The sequence below is a fragment of the Ranitomeya variabilis genome, chromosome 1 (genome assembly GCF_051348905.1).
Source record: "Ranitomeya variabilis isolate aRanVar5 chromosome 1, aRanVar5.hap1, whole genome shotgun sequence".
Taxonomy (NCBI): domain Eukaryota; kingdom Metazoa; phylum Chordata; class Amphibia; order Anura; family Dendrobatidae; genus Ranitomeya; species Ranitomeya variabilis.
The window spans coordinates 442,796,714-442,817,141 of NC_135232.1; the positions used below are offsets into that span (position 1 = coordinate 442,796,714).

Genomic DNA, 20,428 nt, shown 5'->3' on the forward strand with positions numbered 1-20,428 from the left:
CGTGTCCGTGTGTCCGTGAGCTCACGTGGCACATCAGTGTGCCGCCCGTGTGCCGACTGGGTACCACACCGTGGGTACCGTGCAGGAGACAGCGCTAGAGATAAGCGCTGTCCCCTGCATCTGGTGCTGAAGCCGCCATTCATTTCTTCTCTCCAGCAGCGTTCGCTGGAGAGAAGAAATGAAAAATTTTTTTTTTTTTTTGGTGTTTAAAATAAAGATCCCTGTCCCCACCCCCCTCCCACCCCCTGTGCGCCCGCCCGCTCAGCAACATCCACTACTGCTTGTTTCAGGAAAACACCCATGGAGTCAAAATCATCACTACACCTGTAGATATACCCCTTTGGGAATTTAATTTCCAAAATAGGGTGAATAAATAAAAAAGTCTGTATTATAGTATGAACAATACGGTAATTACAATAATTTTCTGGGAGAAATATTTAGTTTTCTGGAACAATTTCAAGGGTGCTTACATTTTTGGCACAGTGTTATCATGACTGCTTTGAAGTAGGTTTGGTAAATTACCTTGGTTAAGTAATCCATATTCAGTGTTAAAAACACCAACAAGTTTTGTGTAGCCACAATTAACGTGAGCGGAGATGGCAGCTCGAAATGATTTGCCCCAAACTGCTGGTCCTCCAGGCTTAAATTGAAAAGAGACCATTTCATAGACCCCTAGGATAAAGAAAACACAACATTTTGCATTACAGTTATACCTTCTTATGTTTATTGCACCTAATGGGAGTATGTAGTACAACACGATGCAGCATAGATTGTCTGGTTTATCATTCCGTTCTAACTTTTTTAAAGGGAACCGGTCACCCCGTTTTTTCCGTATGAGATAAAAATACTGTTAAATAGGGCCTGAGCTGTGCATTACAACAGTGTATTTTGTGGACCCCGATTCCCCACCTATGCTGCCGAAATACGTTACCAAAGTAGTCATTTTCGCCTGTCAATCAGGCTGGTCTGGTCAGATGGGCGTGGTTTCTTCCCCCAGATCTTGCTTAGTTTTCCATTGGTGGCGTAGTGGTGTGCGCATGTCCAAGGTCCCGAATCCACTGCACAGGGGAGTGAAAAGAGCGCGATGTGCACTATTTAATTGGTGATCGGTGGGGGCGGCCATCTTCCTTTGGCCGCGCGTGCGCAGAAGCGGCGCTCTGCTGGCCGCGGCTTCAGGAAAATGGCCGCGGGATGCCGCACGTGCGCAGATGGAGATCGCGGCGGCCATTTTCCTGAAGCCGCGGCCAGCAGAGCGCCGCTTCTGCGCACGCGCGGCCAAAGGAAGATGGCCGCCCCCACCGATCACCAATGAAATAGTGCACATCGCGCTCTTTTCACTCCCCTGTGCAGTGGATTCGGGACCTTGGACATGCGCGCACCACTACGCCACCAACGGAAAACTAAGCAAGATCTGGGGGAAGACACCACGCCCATCTGACCAGACCAGCCTGATTGACAGGCGAAAACGACTACTTTGGTAACGTATTTCGGCAGCATAGGTGGGGAATCGGGGTCCACAAAATACACTATTGTAATGCACAGCTCAGGCCCTATTTAACGGTATTTTTATCTCATACGAAAAAAACGGGGTGACAGGGGCCCTTTAAAGACTCTGCATCTATTGATATGCTAAATTTGTCTTCATTTACTTTACATTTTGTTAGTTGAGGGAGTTTTTGCAGCATTTTTTCCACACCTGCTTAAAGAGGACCTTCCACCAAAGTTTTCATTGGGAACTCGACACAATGTAAAGGTATGTGCATACTTTGCGGATTTTTCCCTGAGTTTACAGTACCATGTAAACCTATGGAAAGCAAAATCCACAGTGCACATGCTGTGGAAAAAACATGCAGAAACGTAATGTTGTTTATTCAAAATCAGTCCGGAAAAATCCACAGTGTAATCTGCAACGTGTGCACGTGGCCTAATAGTGGCTGCAGAGCAGAATAAAGCATGTTTTGTTTTTTTCTTCATTTTGCCTTTATGTTGCAGAGATATTATCAATCAAAGTATTGGCACATGATGAATTTAAAAAAAAGATAATTCATCATATGCCAATACCTTGATTGCTAATATCTCTGCAACAGAAAGGCAAAAATAAAAAAAATAAAAAAAAAATAGTTCCAAAAGGGTGTTACTAGTTACCCAACACTGGGGGCCTGTATGAGTCGCCCAGTAATACGCAGACAGCAGCATGCCACAGAGGGAACACACCCCACCATAGCTTAGGTTTCCCAGTGTGTGAGATGAAGGAAACAGCCGAACTCCTCGTCAAAGATGCTGTGCATACATTCATCTCCACATTAATTTACAGTATTTACACATATTAGTGTATTGTTATTCATCTTTTTTTTTTTTAATTCGTTTATTAACCAGAAAGTGAAAATACACAACATACATACTTGTGTTCATTAGCATTACAATCAATAAAAAAAACGTGTACATTGTATATATGATTAAAGATCTCAATTTGTACTCAACATAACTTTTACTCCATTTAAACCATATAATCCTGATATGGAGTCACAGAAGATTAACAGTCATTGAATCAAACTACAACTGAATCCTACTAACTACTTTCTTGCCGTTTAACAATGAGTTCATATCTTCCCCTGCCTGACATCTTGAGAAATTTGATACTTTGCATTAACGCGGTTAACCATAAGTCTACAAGGTGAGGTGAGAGGAGTTCCACCCGCTCCAAATTTTCTCAAATTTATTTGGGCATCCTCTGTTCTGGTATAGCGTACGTTCATATGGAATGACCGAATTTACCAGTTCAACCCAGGCTCTGAGGGAGGGGCATGAACCCCCCCATCCATCGCATTGCCACCATCTTCCTTGCCAAAAAGAGTGTCTCCCGCAAAAGAATCCCAACATGATGATCCCAGGTCTCCTCGTCCCATACCCCAAATAGACAAACTAACGGTTCAAGAGGAATAGGAGATAGGACTACGGAGGAAAGTAGTGATACCACCTCCCTCCAATATTGAAGGATAATAGGACAGCTCCACATCATGTGGATAAAGTCTGCGTCTGGCGAATGACAACGCATGCATTCCGAAGATTGAAGTCGACCCATCTTAAAAAGCCGCGTGGGAGTCAAATACGATTGATATATTATGTATAATTGTGTCATTCTATTATTGACCGACGGTGATACCTTAAGTGGAGACTCTAAAATTTCCTCCCACTCTTCGTTTTGTGTATCAGGGATGAGTCTCTCCCACCTCCCCCTGATAAGTCCCATAATTGATCCCGTCCCTGCCGACAACATGTAGGTATATAAAGAAGAAATAAGGCCCTGGGGTCCCTGGGATTTGAGGATTCCTATCAGAGGTAAAGACGAGATTGTGCGGCCCATGTCCACCCCTCTCATATATGACTGAAAAGCAGATCTTAATTGTAAGTAACGAAAAAATTGGGATCTTGGAATATCATGCTTAGACTGCAATTGTTCAAAGGACACAAACGTTCCGTGGTCATACAGATCCCCCACCGAGGTAACACCATACATCACCCAAAAATCAGTGGACGGGTGGTTTAGCAGCGTTGGAAAACAGTTATTCTTCCACAAGGGCATTTCAGCAATAATATCTATAAATCCCACAACCTTCTTAATTTTTCTCCATACTAATCGTGCTGATCGGAGCATGGGCAGTGGGTGAGAAGCATTCATTTTCTCTGATTCTGAAAAACCCAATGGACACTCCACCTGAGCAGAATGAAGCAGATGATGTTCAGAGTTAGGAAGACAGCCACCAGGCATCCACGTGTCCAATGCCCTAGCCTGCCCAGCCAGATAATATAGAAAAAAATCCGGTAACGCCGCTCCACCCTCCCGTTTAGGCCTCTGCAAAACAGACAGTCTAAGTTTGGGTCTAGATTTCCCCCATATAAAAGAAGTGGTTTGGGAATTTAAATTTGTAAAGAAGGACTTAGGTACTGGCACTGCACTATGCTGAAGGCAATAGCTAAGTTTCGGGAGTAAAATCATTTTTATTAAGTTAATACGGCCTGCAACAGATAGAGGGAGTTTGCTCCAAGATGCAAATTTGGATTTAACCAAGTCTAATAATGGGTAGACATTGAGACGCAGATCAGAGTTACTATTTTGAGACATATAAATACCCAAATATTTGAAACTGGATACGACGGGTAATAAGGATAGAATTTCAAGATTTGGCATTGGGGCACAGGATAGAGGCAGTAGAGCAGATTTGTCCCAGTTTATGTATAAGCCGGAGTATTTACTAAAAACATCTATGGTAGCAATCACTTTAGGTAGTGTTTCCTCAGCCCTATCCATAAATATTATCATATCATCGGCATATAGACCGATAGTGTCCACCCGACCCGCTATATCTATGCCCTTAATATCAGGGGAGCATCTCATACGTATTGCCAGTGCCTCTATTGCAAGAGCAAAAAGAGCCGGCGAGAGGGGGCACCCCTGGCGAGTTCCTCTAGATAGTGAGAGGGACCCAGAGATGGAACCATTTATGATTAAGGGCGCCTTAGGTTTCGTATATAATATATTGATCCATTTTAGAAACTTATCTCCAAAGCCATACTTCTGTAAACATGCTGACAAAAAGGGCCATTCAAGAGAATCAAAGGCCTTAGCCGCATCCAGGGATGCTAATGCCCAATTATTATCGGACATCAAGGAGCTATATTGAATTATTGACTGAACTCGCCGGATGTTAATAGAGGTGTTTTTCCCTGGCATAAAGCCAGTCTGATCTGGATGAATAAGATCTAGAATAATGGAGTTTAGTCTAATGGCCAGGATTTTAGTGAAGATTTTATAGTCCACATTAACTAATGATATAGGACGATAGGAGCCACATTCTAGAAGATCTTTCCCCTCCTTTTTAAGTATGACGATATGCGCTTCATAGAAAGACTCAGGCATACATCCTCCCTCCCATATACCCTGGAATACTTTCAATAGGAGTGGTGCCAGTATATCCCGATATCTTTTGTATAACTCAACGGGAAACCCGTCCGGTCCGGGAGCTTTCCCCGAGGACATATCCATTATTGCAAATTCTATCTCCTCCAATGTGAATTTAGCATCCATAAAATCTCGCTGAGTGGGATTCAATGTGGGAAATGTTACATCTGATAGATAATCTAAACATTGTGAAACACCGAGGCCACTTTTAGAGTTATACAATGACTCATAGTAATTATAAAAACAGTGAAGTATTCTTTCTGTTGTGGACATCAATATACCGTCTGGCGCACGAATCTGTAGTATTGTATTGGACGTATTATGTTGACGCACCAGATAGGCTAGAAATTTACCAGTTTGATTTCCCAACTCGAAATATGACTGACGTGCGAAGAATAACTTACGCTTAGATTTGGTGTCCGTGTGTTGAGTATATAATCTCTGTGAGGTCAACCACTCGATTCTATTACCACTAGTTTGGCTAGATATATATGCGGCCTCTGCATCTTTCAGTCTCTGTTCCACCTCATCATCCTCTCTTGATGTCACTCTCTTTATATATGAAATTGTGGAAGACAAACATCCTCTCAAGTATGCCTTGAGAGTATCCCAGAGTAAATTGACATTTTGGGGTTCCGGGTGGGACGAGATGAAACATTTCAACTGATCCACAGTTCTGTCATTATGATCTATTAGTTTCAACCAAAAGGGGTTCAGCTTCCAGACCACACCACTCCTTGATTGCCCAAATTTGAGTTTAAGTATGATCGGGCTATGGTCTGATATCCCCCTATTACCATGCTCCACACTATCCACCCATGCCGCCAACCCACTGGAACTAAATATGTAGTCTATGCAAGACAGAGACCGTTTAGTGGATGAGTGGCAGGTATACCCTTTCACTCCAGGGTGACGCATGCGCCATAGGTCCAACCACCCACTGCCCTCCATAAATGACGCCAGCTGAGTCGGGACCACAGGGGGGGGTTCCCCAGATCCCCCATCATCTAATCTCAATCTATCAAGGCTATTATCCATAACTAAATTAAAGTCTCCCATACAAATGACTTGTGCGTCTGGATAGTTTAACCCCTTCCTGACATCCGACGTACTATCCCGTCGAGGTGGGGTGGGCCCGTATGACCGCCGACGGGATAGTACGTCATAGCCGATCGGCCGCGCTCACGGGGGGAGCGCGGCCGATCGCGGCCGGGTGTCGGCTGCATATCGCAGCTGACATCCGGCACTATGTGCCAGGAGCGGTCACGGACCGCTCCCGGCACATTAACCCCCGGCACACCGCGATCAAACATGATCGCGATGTGCCGGCGGTGCAGGGAAGCATCGCGCAGGGAGGGGGCTCCCTGCGGGCTTCCCTGAGCCCTCCGCAGCAACGCGATGTGATCGCGTTGCTGCGAGGGTCTTACCTCCCTCCCTGCCTGCTCCAGACCCGGATCCAAGATGGCCGCGGATCCGGGTCCTGCAGGGAGGGAGGTGGCTTCACAGAAGCCTGCTCAGAGCAGGCACTGTGAAGCAGCCTGCACTTCAATCAGATCGGTGATCTGTCAGAGTGCTATGCAAACTGGCAGATCACCGATCTGTATTGTCCCCCCCTGGGGCAAAGTAAAAAAGTAAAAAAAAAAATTTCCAAATGTGTAAAAAAAAATTTAAAAAAATATTCCAAAATAATGAAAAAAAAAAAAATATATTATTCCCATAAATACATTTCTTTATCTAAATAAAAAAAAAAAAACAATAAAAGTACACATATTTAATATCGCCGCGTCCGTAACGACCCCACCTATAAAACTGCCCCACTAGTTAACCCCTTCAGTAAACACCGTAAGAAAAAAAAAAAAACGAGGCAAAAAACAACGCTTTATTACCATACCGCCGAACAAAAAGTGGAATAACACGCGATCAAAAAGACTGATATAAATATCCATGGTACCGCTGAAAACGTCATCTTGTCCCGCAAAAAACAAGCCGCCATACAGCATCATCAGCAAAAAAATAAAAAAGTTATAGTCCTGAGAAAAAAGCGATACCAAAATAATTATTTTTTCTATAAAATAGTTTTTATCGTATAAAAGCGCCAAAACATAAAAAAATGATATAAATGAGATATCGCTGTAATCGTACTGACCCGAAGAATAAAACTGCTTTATCAATTTTACCAAACGCGGAACGGTATAAACGCCTCTCCCAAAAGAAATTCAGGAATTGCTGGTTTTTGGTCATTCTGCCTCACAAAAATCGGAATAAAAAGTGATAAAAAATGGTCACGTGTCCGAAAATGTTACCAATAAAAACGTCAACGCATCCCGCAAAAAACAAGACCTCACATGACTCTGTGGAGCAAAATGTGGAAAAATTATAGGTCTCAAAATGTGGAGACGCAAAAACTTTTTTGCTATAAAAAGCGTCGCTGGTTTCACACTTGCGTTTTTGTCTGCAGCGTTTTTTGCACAAAAAAAGCATGCGTTTTTTCCCTATATTTAACATTGAAAACGCATGCGTTTTTTTTGTACACGTTTGGTCGCGTTTTCAAACGCATGCGGTTTTTTTCTGCATGCGTTAATTTTCAGAAATACAACCTGCAGTATTTTCTTGGTGTTTTTAAGCACATGCGTTTGTTTGCGTTAAAAACGCATGCATTTTTATCGAAAAAAAACAGAAAACACACTGAAAAGCCACCCACCACCATCAAGGTGATAAAGGGATCCAAACCCTAACCCTAACTCTACCCCTAACCGTTTAATGAACATTTTCTGACAGTCATAGTGCCACGTATTTCAGTGCCACGTATTTCAGTGCCAAGTATTTCAGTGCCACATGTTTCAGTGCCACGTATTTCAGTGCCACGTATCACGTATTTCAGTGCCACGTATCACGTATTTCAGTGCCACATATTTTAGTACCACGTATTTCAGTTGCACGTGTTTCAGTGCCACGTATTTCAGTGCCACGTATTTCAGTGCCACGTATTTCAGTGCCACGTATTTCAGTGCCACGTATCACGTATTTCAGTGCCACGTGTTTCAGTGCCACGTATTTAAGTGCCACGTATCACATATTTCAGTGCCACGTATTTAAGTGCCACGTATTTAAGTGCCACGTATTTAAGTGCCACGTATTTCAGTGCCACGTATTTCAGTGCCACGTATTTCAGTGCCACGTATCACGTATTTCAGTGCCACGTGTTTCAGTGCCACGTATTTAAGTGCCACGTATCACATATTTAAGTGCCACGTATTTCAGTGCCACGTATTTCAGTGCCACGTATTTCAGTGCCACGTATTTCAGTGCCACGTATTTCAGTGCCACGTATTTCAGTGCCACGTATTTCAGTGCCACGTATCACGTATTTCAGTGCCACGTGTTTCAGTGCCACGTATTTAAGTGCCACGTATTTCAGTGCCACGTATTTCAGTGCCACGTATTTCAGTGCCACGTATTTCAGTCACGTTTAGGGTTAGGGTTAGGGGTAGGGTTAGGGCTAGGGTTGGAGGTAAAGTTAGGGTTGGGGCTAAAGTTAGGGTTGGGGCTAAAGTTAGGGTTGGGGCTAAAGTTAGGGTTAGGGTTTGGATTACATTTACGTTTGGATTAGGGTTGGGATTAGAATTATGGGTGTGTCAGGGCTAGGGGTGTGGTTAGGGTTACCGTTGGGATTAGGGTTAGGGGTGTGTTTGGGTTAGGGTTTCAGGTAGAATTGGGGAGTTTCCACTGTCCAGGCACATCAGGGGCTCTCCAAGCGCGACATGGCGTCCAATCTCAATTCCAGCCAATTCTGCGTTGAAAAAGTAAAACAGTGCTCCTTCCCTTCCGAGCTCTCCCGTGCGCCCAAAAAGGGGTTTACCCCAACATATGTGTTATCAGCGTACTCGGGACAAATTGAACAACAACTTCTGGGGTCCAAGCTCTCTTGTTATCCTTAGGAAAATAAAAATTTGGGGGGCTAAAAATCATTTTTGTGGGAAAAAAAAGATGTTTTATTTTCACGGCTCTGCGTTATAAACTGTAGTGAAACACTTGGGGTTTCAAAGTTCTCACAACACATCTAGATAAGTTCCTTGGGAGGTCTAGTTTCCAATATGGGGTCACTTGTGGGGGGTTTGTACTGTTTGGGTACATCAGGGGCTCTGCAAATGCAACGTGACGCCTGCAGACCAATCCATTTAAGGCTGCATTCCAAATGGCGCTCCTTCCCTTCCGAGCTCTGTCATGCACCCAAACAGTGGTTCCCCCCCACATATGGGGTATCAGCGTACTCAGGACAAATTGGACAACAACTTTTGGGGTCCAATTTATCCTGTTACCCTTGTGAAAATACAAAACTGGGGGCTAAAAAATCATTTTTGTGAAAAAAAAAAAATTATTTTCACGGCTCTGCGTTATAATCTGTAGTGAAACACTTGGGGGTTCAAAGCTCTCAAAACACATCTAGATAAGTTCCTTAGGGGGTCTACTTTCCAAAATGGTGTCACTTGAAGGGAGTTTCAATGTTTAGGCACATCAGGAGCTCTCCAAACGCAACATGGCGTCCCATCTCAATTCCAGTCAATTTTGCATTGAAAAGTCAAATGGCGCTCCTTCCCTTCCAAGCTCTGCCATGCGCCCAAACAATGGTTTACACCCACATATGGGGTATCAGCGTACTCAGGACAAATTGCACAACATTTTTTGGGGTCCAATTTCTTCTCTTACCCTTGGAAAAATAAAAAATTGGGGGTGAAAAGATCATTTTTGTGAAAAAATATGATTTTTTATTTTTACGGCTCTGCATTATAAACTTCTGTGAAGCACTTGGTGGGTCAAAGTGCTCACCACACATCTAGATAAGTTCCTTAGGGGGTCTACTTTCCAAAATGGTGTCACTTGTAGGGAGTTTCAATGTTTAGGCACATCAGGGGCTCTCCAAACGCAACATGGCGTCCCATCTCAATTCCAGTCAATTTTGCATTGAAAAGTCAAATGGCGCTCCTTTCCTTCCGAGCTCTGCCATACGCCCAAACAGTGGTTTACCCCCACATATGGGGTATCAGCGTACTCAGGACAAATTGTACAACAACTTTGGGGGTCCATTTTCTCCTGTTACCCTTGGTAAAATAAAACAAATTGGAGCTGAAATAAATTTTGTGTGAAAAAAAGTTAAATGTTCATTTTTATTTAAACATTCCAAAAATTCCTGTGAAACACCTGAAGGGTTAATAAACTTCTTGAATGTGGTTTTGAGCACCTTGAGGGGTGCAGTTTTTAGAATGGTGTCACACTTGAGTATTTTCTATCATATAGACCCCTCAAAATGACTTCAAATGAGATGTGGTCCCTAAAAAAAAATGGTGTTGTAAAAATGAGAAATTGCTGGTCAACTTTTAACCCTTATAACTCCGTCACAAAAAAAAATTTTGGTTCCAAAATTGTACTGATGTAAAGTAGACATGTGGGAAATGTTACTTATTAAGTATTTTGCGTGACATATGTCTGTGATTTAAGGGCATAAAAATTCAAAGTTGGAAAATTGCAAAATTTTCAAAATTTTCGCCAAATTTCCATTTTTTTCACAAATAAACGCAAGTTATATCAAAGAAATTTTACCACTAACATGAAGTACCATATGTCACGAGAAAACAATGTCAGAATCGCCAAGATCCGTCAAAGCGTTCCAGAGTTATAGCCTCATAAAGGGACAGTGGTCAGAATTGTAAAAATTGGCCCGGTCATTAACGTGCAAACCACCCTTGGGGGTGAAGGGGTTAAAGCAAAGCTCATCTCCATCTGGAGGATGGTCATATTAGCCGGGGGAGGGTTGTAGACACATAAAATTACATATTCGTTTGAATTAATTAGCGCATGCACAAAGACAAACCGGCCTTCAGAATCCCTTCGGGCCTCTCTAGCCTCCCATCTAAAATCTCTATGTATTAGTAATGATACTCCTCTCGAGTAGCTAGTGTGGAAAGCGTGTATATACCATTGTACCCATGGTTTCTGCACACATCGGGCTGTATCTCTGGTCAGGTGTGTCTCTACCAAGGCTATTATATGTGGGTGGTGGCGTCTGATCTGTGAAAAGACCTTGATTTTCTTTCGGGGGGACTTAATACCACGTACATTCCATGTCATACATACTATTTCAGATCCCATGTTTACTTATCCAAACATGATATGCATTGTTACTCAGGCAGAGGTCAAAGGTAGCACACAGATAAAAAGAGCATCGTCCACGGCAGTTTCTACTTAAATAACAAAGATAACCAATAGAAAAGGAAAAGTTAAACAAGAACCAAACAGTGTAGGAGCAACGTCCTGTGCTCCTGTTATCAAAAAAGTAAGGGGATACCCTCGCTGGATTCAGCGTCCGGTATTGTTGGTAATCTGGACATTTCCTGAGAGAGCTTTACATTTAGTAATAAGAATTTTACTTGACTAAATGCATTTAGGATTCCTTTGCACAAGACGCCCCATGGGATCGTAGCCATTCAGCTGCCTCTGCTGGATCTGTGAAGAACACAGAAGAACCTTTATAAACAACTCGGAGTCGGGCCGGGTAGATCATAGAGTAGATGATGTTTCTGTCTCTGAGATGTTTCTTGATCTCCATAAATCTGGCCCTTTGCTTCTGAAGTTCCATGGAAAAATCCGGAAAAATTGAGATCACAGCATTGTTAAATTTGATGGGGCTTTTTTGCCGCGCCAACCGCAAAATCGTATCTCTGTCCTTGCAATTAAGGATCCGTGCCAGAAAAGGTCTAGGTGGGGCCCCGGGTGGGAGAGGTTTTGTGGGCACTCGATGGGCTCTTTCCACAGCAAGCGTTGAAGAAAATTCATCACCCAGAGAAGATTTGAGCCATCCTTCCAGAAATACCTCAGGCTGTTGACCCTCTGTACGTTCTGGCAGACCAATAATATAAAGAATATTATTCAGACGCAGTCTATTTTCTAGATCATCTGCCTTTTGTTTCCAGGCATTTACAGAGCCGGCTACTTTTGTCAGCTTGGCTTCCATTGGGTGTAATGGTATCTTCTACATGGGATACCCTCGTCTCCACTTCCGTAATACGTCCCTTCATAGTTTGCATATCTTGGCGGAGGCGTCCCACCTCAATATGTACATCTTCGATTTTTTCGGTGAGGGACGTTCTGGTTAGGGAAATAGCTTGCATTAGTTGGTCAGACGCTTGTTTAAGCGTTAATTCCTCCTGTTCGCCTCCCTCGGCGCCATCAGAGGGACGATTTTTACGTTGCACCTGGGAGGGGTTATTTCTAAGGGTTCGTGTATTATCAGAGGGGTCAACTATGGCAAATTCTTTTAACTTATCAGCTGCTCCCGAGCCCTTGGAACGTTGCATGATGAACGAGGTCAGAGTTGCAGATTGTATAGACACAGCAAGGCTGTAGCAGAGTGGTGTCTGCAGTGAGCTGAGAGGTTATATATATGGCAGTCTCAGGGTTTCATTAAGGTGCTATGCACCAGGGGGGACCCACCGTGCCCGCAATGACAGCAGCCAGGAGAGGGGATTCAGAAACCCTCTAAAGTAATGGCACCAGTAGGCAGGGTGTCTTATTGAATTATGAGGGGCGCTGGGCTCAATTTTTGAGAGCACACGCCACGCGTCCCCTCAGTATGTCCAGGATAATCACTCACTCGCCCACACAGTGCAGCAGAGATAAAGAAGATGGCGCCGTGTCTCCTCCTGTTGGAGCGCGCGCTCAGAAGATCCCAGCCACCTCACACAGGCACCGCCTCCTCACAGGTTTCCCCTGCTCACGTCGCACTACAGACTCACGGTACCTGCCGCAGGCACAGCCAACCTCCTGGGAGTCAGAACAAGGTTCGGTCTCCAGCGGTGAGCCGCGCCGCGCTCCCCAGCAAAGCGCAATCCACCGAAAATGGCCGCCTCCTCACTATGGGCCCGCTCCGAAGCACTCCGTTCCCGGAGCCTCCCGGTCACAGAAGCTCCCCCGCAGTGCACAGAAGAGCCGCCGGTAAGCCGGGGAGTCCAGCGGTGGCGGATATGTCGCTTTATGTGGGGGCTTGTGTGCAGGATGATAGAAGGATTCAGGAGCTCTCTCAATGTGCGTCCTCTCTCTTGCGCTACATAGCCACGCCCCCATTGTTATTCATCTTTGATTCCTTAACATATTTCAGCAGACTTATTTATATCCTTCCGCTGCCCTCATATCAATTGTGTTACATATTGAATTTCCTTTGGGGTTTTCTATGAATTATTACCTTTTGGGCAGATGAGAATAGGTGTTAGCATATGGCCATGTCGCCTTTCTTATGCGAGAGAAACGGGGCTGATTTTGCTAATGTCACTCGCATCAAACTCTGTCATTGTGAGCCAAGTGTCACCTTAGTGTGATCCGATTCTCTAGAATGAGAAAATCACAGCACAGGTGCAGAGAAGATGGAGAACTTAATTTCTCCATTGTCTGTCGGACTGCACTTGAATGACATCTGAGTGCAGTCCGATGTTTCACATGCACCCATAGACTTGTATGGGTGCGTGTGATCTGATCATATGTCCACGCAAAATGCTGCGATTGTTTTATTATGCTGAATCGGCATGAGAAAAAATACTTGCAACTCTGCACAGTCCCTTAGTATTACAGTGGGCTGAGTGCCATCTGATAAAACATTAGATAGCACTGGCCCTTGTTATACGTCATCAGACTGTGCCCTCGGTCTCATTATGGACACACCGGCTTTGTTTCCATGTAGCCTATTGGCTTCTAATATCATGCTTTGATGTGTCCTTGTAATTGTTTGGTCATTTGGTGAACCCAATGTTTTTGCATATTACATTTCATATTTGCAGGATGAACAATGCTATAGATCCCAACCAGATAACTATACACAATGAAATTCATAACTGTACCCTAAGACCATGAATGGAATAGAAATCTACCCAGATACATAGCGCTGTACAAGTATGTGTGTTAGGGTCAGCTCACACAGGGCGTTTTTGCTGCTTATTTTTCTGCAGGAAAACCTGATCTTCTTGCCAGGAAAGAAGCTGCGTCAAAAATGCAGGTTTAGGTGCGTTTCTGGTGCTTTTTTTGTTGCGTATTTGGCGCGTTTTTTTTCTCTTTGTCCATGCTAATGTTCTTGGATTTTCAGCAGCAAAAACGCAGCAAATAATGATACCTGCATTTTTGCTGCGTTTTTTTTCAACACCCATTCAAGTCAATGGGTGAAAAAACGCAGCAAAAACGCTGAAAGAAGTGACATGCTCTATGTCCAAAAAACACAGCAAAGCACAAAATACTGATCACACAAAAAAACAATGTGTGTGCATGAGATTTCTGAAATCTCCAAGGCTTTGCTGGTATTGTAAAAAGCAGCTGAAATTTTGCATAAAAAAAACGCAGCAAAAACGCCCTGTGTGAACTTACCCTAAGTCTGTTTTATGTTTGACATTCTGTACATAAATATTACTAATTAATAAATTCTATGGAACAAAATATAACATTTGCACTGATACATAGCCTTTACTATACTTCTGGCATTTAGCTCATGAACCAGGAGGTCCAGTCTGAGCGATGTTACAGATGCCAAAGAGAAACACTGAAGATACACTACGCAATGATATTTTGCTTTTGCTACATCTACTGTACTTGTAGTGTCTTTCGCTTTAAATGGACTTGATGGTTATTGCTCAGGGTCTCAGTCTAGGAAGCCCACGTTACTACAGAAGTCATGTGTTTGGTCACTGCTGATTTAGGCATATCAAAATGAGAGGCACAGATTGAAACCTGAGGTGTCACAAGTGTACAGACAGGTCAGCAAGATACTTCTTTAAAGGGCCTAAGGTGGGGTTAACAGTGACAGGCACCCATTCCTGTGTCACCTGCTGGACTTGGGGCAGCAACATTCAGAGATGGCATCATGCGACCACCACATTCTGTATAAGCATCATGTAACCATTGATTGACTGAAACCGATATGTGATGGCCCAAGATCGGGGGGGGGGGGGGGGGGGGGAGGGAACACAGAAGCGGAAGTGAAGGATATAGGATCCTGGGTATAGGATTTTTGTTACTACACCCTGTTGGGCCCATCTAATTATATAATTACCTTGTAATGTCTTCACATCCTGTTCGGTCCAGATGTGTCTGGATCCCAGAATTCCAAGTGGCGGAAGTTCACCGACCTCCATATTGATGATGGGTGTCTCAATATGGAAGCTGCTGGTGGTACCAGCCTCTTGCACTGTACCATCAGTGGAACACCGTCGCACCACACACACTGTATATACCGTACGCACCACACACACAGTATATGCAGTCGCTGATCCCGGCGGCAGATGCGCGACATGTCTACAGGCAGAGGAAGCCGGTCACATTAAAGGGGTTTTCCCACGAACGAAAGTTAATTTTAAAAATTGTCTATGTCTGACCGTGTATGGAGCATACTACATCTCCTGCGCAGGGGAGGAAGCAAAAGACAATACTGACATTACAGCAGGGGATCACAGTGGATTCATTTTGTGAGGTAAAATATTTTACTGACTGGTTTTAACCCCTTCATGACCTTGGGATTTTCTGTTTTTCCATGATCGTTTTTCGCTCCCCTCCTTCCCAGAGCCATAACTTTTTTATTTTTCTGTTAATATGGCCATGTGAGGGCTTATTTTTTGCGAAACAAGTTGTACTTTTGAACGACATCATTGGTTTTAGCATGTCGTGTACTAGAAAACAGGAAAAAAATTCCAAGTGCGGTGAAATTGCAAAAAAAGTACAGTCCCACACTTGTTTTTTGTTAGGTTCACTAAATGCTAAAACTGACCTGCCATTATGATTCTCCAGGTCAGTACGAGTTCATAGACACCTAACATGACTAGGTTATTTTTTATCTAAGTGGTGAAAAAAATTCCAAATTTTGCTAAAAAAATAAATAAAAAATTTGCGCCATTTTCCGATACCCGTAGCGTCTCCATTTTTCATGATCTGGGGTCGGTTGAGGGCTTATTTTTTGCGTGCCGAGCTTGCGTTTTTAATGATATCATTTCGGTGCAGATACGTTCTTTTGATCGCCCGTTATTGCATTTTAATGCAATGTCACGGCGACCAAAAAAACGTAATTCTGGCGTTTCTAATTTTTTTCTCGCTACGCTGTTTAGCGATCAGGTTAATGCTTTTTTTTATTGATCGGACGATTCTGAACGCAGCAATACCAAATATGTGTAGGTTTGATTTTTTTTTTATTGATTTATTTGAATGGGGCAAAAGGGGGGTGATTTAAACTTTTATATATTTTTTTTTTTAACATTTTTTTTTAACTTTTTTTTTTTACTTTTGCCATGCTTCAATAGCCTCCATGGGAGGCCAGAAGCAGGCACAGCACGATCGCCTCTGCTACATAGCAGCGATCATCAGATAGCTGCTATGCAGCAGAAATGCAGGTGTGCTATGAGCGCCGACCACAGGGTGCCACTCACAGCTACCGGGGATCAGTAACCATAGAGGTCTCAAGGACCTCTATGGTTACTATACAGAAGCATCGCTGACCCTCGATCATGTGACGGGGGTCAGCGATGCGCTCATTTCCGGCCGCACGGCCGGAAGCGCCGGTTAATTGCCGCTGTCTGCGTTTGACAGCGGCATTTAACTAGTTAATAGCGGCGGGTGAATCGCGATTTCACCCGCCACTATTGCGGGCACATGTCAGCTGTTCAAAACAGCTTACATGTCCCGGTTTTGATGCGGGCTCACCGCCGGAGCCCGCATCAAAGCGGGGATTCTGACCTCGGACGTACTATCCTGTCCAAGGTCAGAAAGGGGTTAAACAATATTTTACCTCACAAAATGTATCCTCTGCAATCTCCTGCTGTAATGTCAGTATTGTGTTTGAGGGGAGAACTGTTATGGCTGGACCTGGTGGTCAGGAGCACCGGGAATGACCTGACAGTCAAAACTGCAAAATAGAGCGAGCTCTGGGAAGTGGGAGCTCTGCTGACCGCAGCCCTAATCTATTATCACACACACTAGAATTAGCCGTGGATCGTACCTGACTCTGCCTAGACGACTCTTCACAGCCTGAGAGGTAACTACCCCTAAAGAGAAATATAGCCTCACCTTGCCTCAGAGAAATTCCCCAAAGGAAAAGAGCAGCCCCCCACATATATTGACTGTGAGTAAAGAGGAAGGCACAAACATAGGAATGAGACAGGTTTCAGCAAAGGAGGCCCGACTTACTAAATAGACAGAATATAGATAAAGGGATCTTTGCGGTCAGCACAAAAAACTACAAAAGCCACGCAGAGTGAGCAAGAAACCCCCCGCTCACTCACGGCGCGGTAGGTGCCACTCTGCAACCCAGAGCTACCAGCTAGCGAGACAATATCATGATAGCCAGCTGGACAAAACTTAGCAGGTACTCAGAAATATATTCAGCACACAAATGAACAACAAATGAGCTTAACAGGGACTTAGCTTCTGCTGAAGTAGACAGGTCATCAGGAGATCCAAGAGAGATCTGAACCAGTACAGATACATTGACAACTGGCATCAGGTAACGATCTGAGCAGAGTTAAATAGAGGAACCAGCCCAGTCTTAAACGATGCAGCTGAGGGAGCCACCTCCAGACCAGCAGCTCCACTTTCAGCCACCAGAGGGAACCCACGGACAGAACTCACAGAAATACCATTCCTGACCACAGGAGGGAGTTCAAGAACAGAGTTCACAACAGAGAACACAGCACAGGAAGGAGAGAGACAGCAGATAAGGGGGATAGCACCTGGGGTAGACAGGTCAAAGAAGAGAGAACAGACGGGAGAAGTCAACACATAGGGAAAGAGAGAGTGGATAGGTGGGTCAGCACATGTGGGGGGGGGGAGATTCCCAACGCTGCAAAGCCTGCCCCCATCATGACATTACCGCCTCCTGGTGCGATAGCATCGGGCCTCCATCTAGTTAACAATAACCTTTAAAGTAGAAGGAAGACCCTTTTAACACAAAAGAAAATAGAATTACACTTACCGGTAATTGGGTTTCTAAGACCCTCCATGACAGCACACAGGGGGTTGCCTCACCATCCTAATTAAGGACAGATACAAGAGGTTTGAATATCCCTCCCCTTCCCCTAAATTCCAGTGTTTTCCAAGGACCACATAGAGTGAATGCTTGATTTATTTATTTACACAAAAGAATCAAATGAACATATTTTATTAGGGGGGGAATTACCCGCACTGTCGTGGAGGGTCTTAGAAACCCAATTACCGGTAAGTGTAATTTTATTTTCTCTCTAATCCCCTCCACGACAGTACACAGGAGATATGCAAAAAGAAAAATGGTTAGGGAGGTACAACAGCTTGCAGGACTTTCCTGAAAAAGGTTAGATCTCTTACTGACATTAGATCTAATCTATAGTGCCTACTGAAGGTATGGACCGAGGACCAGGTAGCAGCTTTGCAAATCTACTCGATGGACGCATTGGCCTTCTCTGCCCAGGAGACGGAGACAGCTCGAGTTGAGTAGACTTTCAAGGATTCAGGAGGAGGTAGATCCTGATTTTTGTGAGTGTCCATGATGGCTTTCGTGATCCAGTTTGCTAAAGAACTTTTGGAAGCTTTCTTCCCTTTGTTTGGTCCACCATACTGAACAAAACGATTTTGATCTTTCCTTTAACTTTGTTTCATTCAAATAGACAAGGATTGTCCGCCGAACGTCCAGAGAATGGAATCCTGCTTCTCTCTCATTTTCTGAATTGTCACAGAAGGAGGGCAGAATTATTTCCTGGGACCTGTGGAAGTCCGATGATACTTTTGGTACAAAGAACAGGTCTAGACGAAATGTAATCCTGTCATCCACGATTCTTAGATAAGGCTCTCTGATGGATAGAGCTTGTATCTGCCCACCCTTCTTGCCGTTGTAATGGCTACAAGAAGTGATGTTTTCCAGGATAGTCTGTCTATCTGGATTTGGTCTATCGGCTCAAATGGTGGGATAGTTAGACCTTTTAGCACTATGTTCAAATCCCAAGATGGGACTATGTTTGGATTTCTTTGGACGGATTCTGGAAGCGGCTGACATGAACCTCCTTAGGCTGGGTTCACATTACGTTACAGGCGTCCATTAGATGGACTACGTTACACCGCGGCATAACGCGGTGTAAAAAAAGTCCGTTAACACCGCCATTGAGTCCAATGTCGGACGCATCGCTAGCGCACGCCCACAATGGGCGTGCGCTAGCGATGTGCCGTCATTGAGTGACGGACCCTGGGATGCGGGCTGCAGCGTTTCCGGGTCCGTCACTGCTAGCGCAGATAGAGCATCTGCTAGCTCTATCTGCGCTAGCGCGATGACACATTGGCACTTGCATTAACAGCAGCCTGTTAACGCATGTGTTGAACGCGCTGCTGTTAACGTAATGTGAACCTGGCCTTATCCATCAATGGTTTGCCAGATTTTGGTCGAAGTAGGAACTCAGGGCAGACACCTGGTCCTTCAGAGTACTTGGTTTTAGTCCCTTAGATAAGCCGTCCTGTAGGAAAGCTAAGATTTCTGCTACATCCGGGTGGAAAGGATCGATGGGAGTGAATCCATACCATGCCGAGGTTTTCCATATTTTGGAATATATGGCATTGGTGATCGGCTTCCTGGTTTTTTGTAAAGTGGATATATCCGCATCTGAGAGGCCTCTGGCTTTCAGGATTGTAGATTCAGAAGCCAGGCTGCCAAGCTTAGGCTGTGGGGAGCAGGGTGAAAGATGGGACCTTGATGTAGAAGGTCCCAGTCTAGAGGCAGGATCAGAGGTTCCTCTGAGCTCATTAGTTTTAGGGCTCCCTCCAAACCAGCTCCTTTTTGACCAGAGAGGGGCGATTAAGATAGTTTTTACCCCGTCTCTCCTGACCTTTTGCAGAGTCCTTGGTAGTAAAGGAATTGGAGATGAGGAGGAGGAGGTGAGCGAAGGTGTCCACCCTGGAATGGGTTTCGTTTGGGCCTATGGAAAAGTACTGCTCTGTTTTGGCATTTCCTCGGTTTGCAAACAGGTCCACTTCTGGGAGACTCCATTTTTTGGTTATGGACTGGAAAATTCTCATATTTAGGCTCCATTCGGGGGGTGGGGTTAGAACAATTAATAATTTAGGAAAGAATAGAGGTACAGAGAGGAACATCAAGTGCATGTATACTAATGCCAGAAGCCTCGCCAACAAAATGGACGAAATAGAATTAATGTTGCTGGAGCATAATTATGACATGGTGGGGATATCTGAAACATGGCTGGATGAGAGCCATGACTGGGCTGTTAACTTTCAGGGCTATAGCCTTTTTAGAAATGACTGTACAGATAAGCGAGGGGGAGGGGTGTGTCTGTATGTAAAATCGTCCTTAAAACCCATCCGGCGTGACAATATAGGTGAATTTAATGAAAATGTAGAGTCCCTGTGGGTGGAGATAAGGGGAGGGGGGAAAATAATAAATTACTGATAGGGGTTTGTTATAAATCTCCAAAAATA

At 44.2% G+C, this 20,428-nt stretch overlaps 1 protein-coding gene across 3 annotated transcripts in view; it reads right to left on the reverse strand.

The window, feature by feature from the left end:
- Window positions 1-20,428, reverse strand: part of NIPSNAP3A (nipsnap homolog 3A) — an 80,430-nt gene that overhangs the window by 21,645 nt on the left and 38,357 nt on the right. For all 3 annotated transcript variants that reach the window (XM_077249435.1, XM_077249452.1, XM_077249443.1), the window contains exon 4: window positions 523-672. In XM_077249435.1, coding sequence (XP_077105550.1) covers window positions 523-672 — 150 coding nt within the window. The remainder of the gene's footprint in view (window positions 1-522; window positions 673-20,428) is intronic.